This window comes from Pogoniulus pusillus, chromosome 24 (genome assembly GCF_015220805.1).
Source record: "Pogoniulus pusillus isolate bPogPus1 chromosome 24, bPogPus1.pri, whole genome shotgun sequence".
Lineage (NCBI taxonomy): Eukaryota > Metazoa > Chordata > Aves > Piciformes > Lybiidae > Pogoniulus > Pogoniulus pusillus.
In genome coordinates, this window is record NC_087287.1 from 17,924,063 (window position 1) to 17,932,438 (window position 8,376).

General features: G+C 46.5%; 1 protein-coding gene across 2 annotated transcripts in view; it reads left to right on the top strand.

Moving 5' to 3' along the window:
• Positions 1 to 8,138, top strand: part of MPPED2 (metallophosphoesterase domain containing 2) — a 123,378-nt gene extending 115,240 nt beyond the window's left edge. For both annotated transcript variants that reach the window (XM_064163838.1, XM_064163839.1), the window contains exons 6-7: positions 2,847 to 2,960; positions 7,937 to 8,138. In XM_064163838.1, coding sequence (XP_064019908.1) covers positions 2,847 to 2,960; positions 7,937 to 8,055 — 233 coding nt within the window. In that variant the 3' untranslated portion in view covers positions 8,056 to 8,138. The remainder of the gene's footprint in view (positions 1 to 2,846; positions 2,961 to 7,936) is intronic.
• Positions 8,139 to 8,376: the final 238 nt, after the last annotated feature.

An 8,376-nucleotide genomic window follows, 5' to 3' on the forward strand; every position in this document is an offset into this window, starting at 1 on the left:
CTATGAAGCAGATGACACCAAGCTAGGAGCAGGTGTTGATCTGTTGGAAGGTAGGAGAGCCCTGCAGAGGGACCTGGACAGGCTGGGTGGGTGGGCAGAGGCCAATGGGATGAGATTTAATAAGGCCAAGTGCAGGGTTCTGCACTTTGGCTACAACAACCCCAAGCAGCTCTACAGGCTGGGGACTGAGTGGCTGAGAGCAGCCAGGAGGAAAGGGACCTGGGGTTACTGATAGACAGTAAGCTGAAGCTGAGGCAGCAGTGTGCCCAGGTGGCCAAGAGAGCCAATGGCATCCTGGCCTGCATCAGGAACAGTGTGGCCAGCAGGATAAGGGAGGTTCTTCTGCCCCTGTACTCAGCACTGCTCAGGCCACACCTTGAGTGCTGTGTCCAGTTCAAGAAGGATGTTGAGGTGCTGGAACATGTCCAGAGAAGGACAATGAGGCTGGTGAGGGGCCTGGAGCACAGATCCTATGAGGAGAGGTTGAGGGATCTGGGCCTGTTTAGCCTGGAGAAGAGGAGGCTCAGGGGTGATCTTATTACTGTCTACAACTACCTGAAAGGGCATTGTAGCCAGGTGGGGGTTGGGCTCTTCTCCCAGGCAACCAGCAATAGAACAAGGGGACACAGTCTCAAGTTGTGCCAGGGTAGGTCTAGGCTGGATATTAGGAAGAAGTTCTTCCCAGAGAGAGTGATTGGCATTGGAATGGGCTGCCCAGGGAGGTGGTGGAGGCACCGTCCCTGGGGGTCTTCAAGAAAAGCCTGGCTGGGGCACTTAGTGCCATGGTCTGGTTGATTGGATAGGGCAGGTTGGACTGGATGATCTTGGAGGTCTCTTCCAACCTGGTTGATTCTATGGTTCTATGAATGCACAATTTGCTTTTTGATTAAGGAGTTGGAAGTTCTTCATTTAGTTAAAGTTTGTTTACCTTGTAAATGTGAGCGATTCTAAGCTGAGTCCTGATGGTCTCGAGAAGGCACTAGGATGGTCGTTCAGCAGAGGTAGGAGTAACCACTTTGGATGTATCTGAAGTCATTAAAGTCCACACTAAAACCGTGTGAAAGTCCCCACTGCCGCTTCCCTGTCGTACAGCCTGCGAGATGCTTGTGGCTCACGTGTTGCTTTGCTTTGGTACCTCTGGCAAGCAGCCTAGGACCACGTTTTAAGTGTTTCAGTTGGTTTTACAACAGTGATCATCTGCCTTTTATAAATATGGCTGGTCAGGAGAAGAAGTGTCTTCGTTACCCTTAATAGAGTGTGATTGTGTCAGTGTTTTAGGAAGCTCTTGCAGGCCAAGGAGTCAGATCATCACGTGAAGTCACTGACTGTTGAGATGGTAGAAAGTACAAAAAGTACTTCTTGTAGTTGCAGGGTGTGAGTGCTACCAGGCTGGCTTCTTGCTCTCAGAGCTTGTCAGTGATTGTGGAGTCAGGATTCAGGTGTGCTACCATTTTCTGTCACAATTAAGTTAGGAGTCAGCAATCTAAGCAGAGCTAAGGAAAATAAAGTCTAGAGTGTTTTAGACTAGTAATGCACTTAGTGCTCCTTTTATATCCTGGTTTACCCTTTTAATGCTGCATAGAGACTGTTGTAAGATGATCTGCAGATTCTCTTTGATCTTACTAGAGCTACCAGCATGCTGCTTTGATAAAGCAGCCATGCACCATCCACTGGCAGTGGAGTGCCCTGGGTTTTGAAGACTAAAGCACTCCTTTAATCTGTTTACTTTCCCAAAGAGCCATGTTTAGAATGTTCCATGGGTGCTATTTTCCATGGGTTGCTAATCCATCTGCTCTGAATTGGGTTCCTACAGAAATACTGTGATGCTGCAGATAGGCACCAATGAGTGCTCTGATGGACTGAACATACTTCAGTTTTGATTTGGTTGAGATAATAAAGCTAAATTTCAAAAGACCAGCTCCGTATTCTAACTGCAGGCACAGATTAGGTGTTAGCAATGTGCTCAAAAGGAGGAGGTCTAGTCTCAGCCTGCAGGTGAATATTGTCAAAATGCTGCTTTTTCAACTATAAATAGTCAGGGAGGTGGAGCAGCAGTAACTGGACTCTGCTTGCTCCAAAATTGAGTCGGGTTCATGTCACAACACGGTTTTAGTACCTGGGATGAACTTGGCTCAGGCCGTTACTATTCTGAATAAGTGCTACAGGGAGATGTGGCTCCTGATTTCCCTTTTGCTCCTCCTCATTCATCTGGCCCTGCTGGTCCATACCAGCACTAGTCCTGGCAGCAGAATTCTGTAATAAGTGATGTCAGATTATGTGCATTTTGCTGTGTTATCCCTAAGATCGAGTGGCAGCTTAGTCACTTAGCACTAGCTTGGTGGAAGCTGTTTTGCTGCATTGCTTGTTGATGCTGACCAAGAGCTCAAAATTAACCTGACACTTGCAGACCATGGTTCTCTGGAAGCTATGGGAGACTATTTTAAATCTTTGGGGTGGCAGAGGTGCCAGGTCATAGGTGGTGCTCTTGAGGTGTTTCATTTCTGGAGCGTAACCAGGCTTGGGAAGCTGACTGCTGGAAGAAAAATCTGCGGTAGTGCCGGGAATAAATGTCCCAGGGTTTCCAGGTGGAAGATGAGTTTCAAACCTGGAGAGTTCAACAAAACAAATCACATCCAGAAAAACATTAATGCAGATGGAGGGAGGAAATCTTAAGGAAGACTAAGTGACAGTGGAACATTTCTTAAAAGCCATTGTGCGCTTTAATGGAGAGGTTATGACTACAGATAATGTAATAACCTCTCTGTGAACGATGGCTTCCTGAAAGACTACGTGAAACCTTGCCTGGACAGGGAGAATTAATAGGATTGATTGCATTTTGCCTTCAGGTTTTCGAGACTGGGTTCCAAAGGAGCTGCAGAGAGTGGGTTGTGTGGAGCTGTTGAACACAGTGCAGAGGCGAGTGAGGCCCAAACTCCATGTCTTCGGTGGGATTCATGAAGGTAAGGAGCAGCACTGCTTGCCTGTCGTTGGTCTCAGGCTGATCTCACAGCAGCACATTCGGGTGGTGCATTGCAAAGTATGGATAATGGCAGATTGGTCTAGGGCAGGGAGGGGACTGGGGGAAGTGACTGCACTCACAATTTCTGCCAGAATTAACACAGTCTGTTTCAGAAACCTGTGCTGCATTTAGCCACCTACATCCTTCACTGTGCAAAGGTTGTTCTCTGCAGGTTATTTCAAAGCAGTTCAAAGTTTGCCAAACTTAGTTAGAGGAACAGCTGAGGTTTCCCACACTTGCAAGCCAAAACGAAAATTATCCCCATTATTCCAAGCATAGGAGCCAAAAAAGGAGAAGATGGAGGACAGCTTACTGTCTCAGCTCATCTTCCTCTGTGGGTGAGGAAAGGAGGGCATCTCGAGTCAGACATCAGGAGGAGAGTGCCAGAACTCACTTTGCATACATTTCTAAAAGCGTTCTGTTACACAGTTTGTTCTGTATGTGTTACCTCCCAGCACTCTCATAGTTTAGATTTCCCCAATGTCAGTGCCAGGTCAGGCAGAGTGTGAGCCTTCAGAAACAATAAGCTCAGTTTATGGCAGTGGAAAGGACTGAGATATTAAATACATTTTGGAGCTACTTAAATATTTAATACACTTTTGTAGCTTTCATGTGGCTGAGAGACAAACACCAGGAGTTCTGCCTGAGCCAGAATGTAAGACTTTGTGACCCTAGAACTCAAAATTACACATTAAATGCTTTGTATTGTCCCCCCTGGAGGCTTCTCCATTCATTCTGACTAAGTTCTCTGTAGACCTCAAGATTTGGAGGACTATTTAAAGAAAAAGTGAAAAAAAAGAGATGACTTTGTCAGCTGCTGGTGTTGGTTTTTTGGAAGCCCTTGTGACTTCAGACAATGAGTTTAATGCCTGCTATCTGTAAATAGAGTCTGAAATACTGACATGACCTTAATTATTGTGGCATCAACAGCAGTCCTTTAATGCACCCAGGAAAAGATTGGATGCTCTGTATAAGTACCAGTCCTTTCCTATTAACAGCAAGTGAATACAGCAAAACTTCCAGCTAAAACATGTCTGTTCTCTATGGCCTTTGTAGGCACATTGGATGAGCAAACTCCTAGTTGTAGCAGTGTTAAGTAATGGGAAAGGAAAGTATTTTAATTTACAAGGTGATTATTATGGGAAACCATTGGGGAGCCCTGTGCAGCCCCTTAGATCTAAATCTCAGAGGAAGGTGGCAGCACGTATTAAAAGTGACTGTTGAAGTAAATTCTTACAAGAAGACTAAAAGAGTTGAAATGCTGTGTAGTTCTTCTGCAGAAGACCTAAGAGCAGCTTGTTTCAGTACAAAAAGAAATAGCCTAGTGTTAAGAGCATCATCTTCCAGTGCAATTAATTCTCATCCAGCTCCAGCTGAGATGAGCATGTACCACATCCCATTAAATCAACAGAGGCAATGCACACATTTTGGTGATGCAGGCATTTTTTCCTGGTTGATAAGCAAGAACAACCCCAAACAAGAGTTTTCCCACCATGAGATGATCTAAATCAAAATTGCCAGTCTAAATAAATAAAGTGATAGAGGTGGACAGTGCAGCAATTCTGAAGTGATTATTCTTTCTGATAGACACCGTGGGTAGCTGTGTTTATCGTAGCTTTCAGACAGCAATGATCTGTGCTGTATCATAATGGTTTGAAAGAAACATTTTTCCCCTCTGGGTTTAAGATGTGAAGTTCTCTTGCTCCATGAAACTGCTTATCTTTTTATTTTAAAAAAGGAGTGTATTTGGTGCCAAGTTTTTCCTTGATTTTTACTTTTTTAGCTTCTTTGTTAGCTTTTCGTGGATGTCAGCTGAAAAGCGTTTCTGTTTTCAGTCATTTTGTCACATCACATTTGTTGAATGAAGTCTCAGGTGTGGCTCAGTCCATGGGTTGCTGTAGCTTTCTCCACTTGCCCAAAATTACTGGAGTGCACAACACTTTATGTGCTACTCCTATGTGGCAAGTGGGAGAGAAGATAGAGGCCAGCAGAGGAAAGCGCATTGCTGCTGCTTCCTCAGGTGCACTCTGAACAAGGGCATTGCTGGCCACCTGTTAAGGAGACTGAGGACAGTCTCCTTCTGAAGCTGGGGCCATAGTGCTACTGAGGAATCAAGTCTTTGCTGTCAAAAACCTGTGATTAATAATTTGCCACCTCTTGCATTTTTGTTCAGGAGTCAGTTATCAAGATGGCTTCATGATGAAAAGCAAGCATCTATTTAACCCTCACCTCGATTTCCTGCTTAAGCTAGGGATCATAGAATGGTAGGGTTCAGAAGAGACCTCTGGAGATCATCTAGTCCAACCTCCCTACTCATGCCGGTCCACCTAGATCAGGTTGCACAGGAACCCCTACAGGCAGGTTTTTAAAGTCTCCAGAGATGGAGACTCTGCAGCCTCTCTGGACAGCCTGTTCCAGTGCTCCATCACCCTCAAAGTAAAGAAGTTTCCCATAAGTTCAAGTGAAATCTCTTGTATTCCCTTGTCCTGTGACTGGGCACCCTGAAAGAGCCCAGCCTAATCCTCATGACCTCCAACCTTTACATATTTGTATGCGTTGATAAGATCCTGTGATGGTTTGGGAGTTACCTGCCCCGCCACACAAGGAATTCACCCAGACTGGACTCAGCTGGCTGGAAGTTAAGGTATGAAGCTATATTTACAGCTTAACACCATTTATATGTATATATATACACTATGCATGCAAATATTTACAGTTATCACAGTATCACAGTATCATCAGGGTTGGAAGAGACCTCACAGATCATCAAGTCCAACCCTTTACCACAGAGCTCAAGGCCAGACCATGGCACCAAGTGCCATGTCCAATCCTGCCTTGAACAGCCCCAGGGATGGCGACTCCACCACCTCCCCGGGCAGCCCATTCCAGTGTCCAATGACTCTCTCAGTGAAGAACTTTCTCCTCACCTCCAGCCTAAATTTCCCCTGGCGTAGCTTGAGGCTGTGTCCTCTTGTTCTGGTGCTGGCCACCTGAGAGAAGAGAGCAACCTCCTCCTGGCCACAACCTCCCCTCAGGTAGTTGTAGACAGCAATAAAGTCTCCCCTGAGCCTCCTCTTCTCCAGGCTAACCAATCCCAGCTCCCTCAGCCTCTCCTCGTAGGGCTGTGCTCAAGGCCTCTCCCCAGCCTCGTCGCCCTTCTCTGGACACGCTCAAGCATCTCAATGTCCCTCCTAAACTGGGGGGCCCAGAACTGAACACAGGACTCAAGGTGTGGTCTAACCAGTGCAGAGTACAGGGGTAGAATGACCTCCCTGCTCCTGCTGGCCACACCATTCCTGATGCAGGCCAGGATGCCACTGGCTCTCTTGGCCACCTGGGCACACTGCTGGCTCATGTTCAGGCAGGTATCAATCAGCACCCCCAGATCCCTCTCTGTCTGGCTGCTCTCAGACACTCCGACCCCAGCCTGTATCTCTGCATGGGGTTGTTGTGGCCACAAGTTAAAACTAATACAGGAACGCAGAATCCCTCCTGACACAGTCAGATGGCCAGGAGGCTCCAGACCCAAACCTCCTGCCCCCTCTTTCCCTCCCTTCAGAAATAACCAGATCGGTCCCCGTATATCTCCCTTGATAAATGTGGAGAGATCTGAGGTGAGATGTCAAAAGGACAAGAAGAAAGTTAGAGGAAATAAAGGGTTAGGTTGGATGAGAGTTAAGGCAAATGCAACCGCACAGACTGCCAGAGAGAAGGAGCTGAACTCAGAACTAACTGAGCAGTGTGTGAGCAGTGAGTGCCTTACCTCTATTTTGACTACTTGCATTTCCCAGCAGAAGAATGAGTGATATATGTTACTGTTGTTTTTCCTTTTCCTCACAGCTGAGGATTTAATTTCTCTCAGTAAAATATTCCAGCACAGATCCCCTCTCAGTTTCCTCTTTTCCAGGCTCAAGATCCCCAGGTCTTTCAGTCTCCCCTCATAAGAGAGATGCTGCAGTCCCCTAATCATCTTCATGGCCCCCAGTGACCACCAGTGCCCTGTTGTCTTCACAGCAGGAGATTCCTTTCCTGAGTCATGAGTTTCACAGGTAGATAGCACACACAGTACATGTAAAGTAAATAGGTATGTGTGTCTGCTTTTAGCCTGCTCATGCATTCCTGAGGTTTACTGGCCAGTGTGGTCACCAGCCTGGCAGTTCTGTGATGAGGAATGGTCCTGTGTGACCTGCCCTAGGTGATCCTACTTTGGCAGGGGGCTTGGACTTGATGATCTCAACCTGTTCTAGTGGGAAGTGTCCCTGCCTATGGCAGGAGGGTGAAACTAGATGATCTTTGAGGTCCCTTCCAACCTAAACCATTCTATGATTCTACAATCTCCCTGCTGACTGCAGGGGGGCTGGGTGAGATGACCTTCGAGGGTCCCTTCCAGCCTAGTGCAATCTGTGATTCTGTGATCTCCAGAGGTCCCTTCCAACCCCTACCATTTCATGATTTGGGTTAGCATAGGGAGGTCTTCCCAGGCTTGGTTCATTGCCCAAGGATGGGATTTTGTAGGCAAAACCAAAGTTCACTTCTAAGGCTTTTCTCCTGCTTGGCCTGTTTCTTATGACAGACGTTGCAGGCACGCAAACCACAGCTCACAAAGTGAAGAATTAGAAGCATGTTTGTCTCTCTTTCTGCTGTATCCACTTGCATCAGAGGATTTTCCACGGGGGGGAAAAGAAGTTTGCACACAAACCAAAAGCATCAGTTCTTATTTCAGACACAGGGCGTGGTACTTTTTGTTTAATATTCTTCTTTTTCTCAGTCAAGCCTTTTCGAGAGCTTGTATCATTTTGAGGGGATTAGTTTAATTTGACTCCGAAGCATTGATCCCAGGAGGAGCTGTGAGTGCAGTTGCCCGCGGGCGGTGTCGATTGTTTGTATTCCAGTAAGTGTGACACATTCTCCCTACAGGTTATGGCATTATGACAGACGGTTACACAACCTACATCAATGCTTCAACGTGTACAGTCAGCTTCCAGCCAACCAACCCTCCAATTATATTTGACCTTCCAACCCCTCAAGGATCATGAAGCACTACTGCACATTTGGAACTGGGGAAGGTCCATAAACTGCCATTTTCTAACTCTCAAAACCTAACATTCTCTTTCAAAATCGGGGGGGGGGAGGGAGAATTTGGGGGAGCGGGGTGGGGAATCGTTGGGGTTTTGGGGATGGGGTGGGGGGTGTTGGGTTTTTTGTTGGGTTTGGGTTTTTTTTTGTAAATTGCTGGTACAAAAGGAAAAGAGAGGAAAAAAAACAGAAACAAGAGGCAAGAAGTTAGAGGTTGTGCTTTTTGGCAATGCAGCATTCATTTCAAACCGCTCAAGCGTCGTGAGCTTGTCCAAAGGACT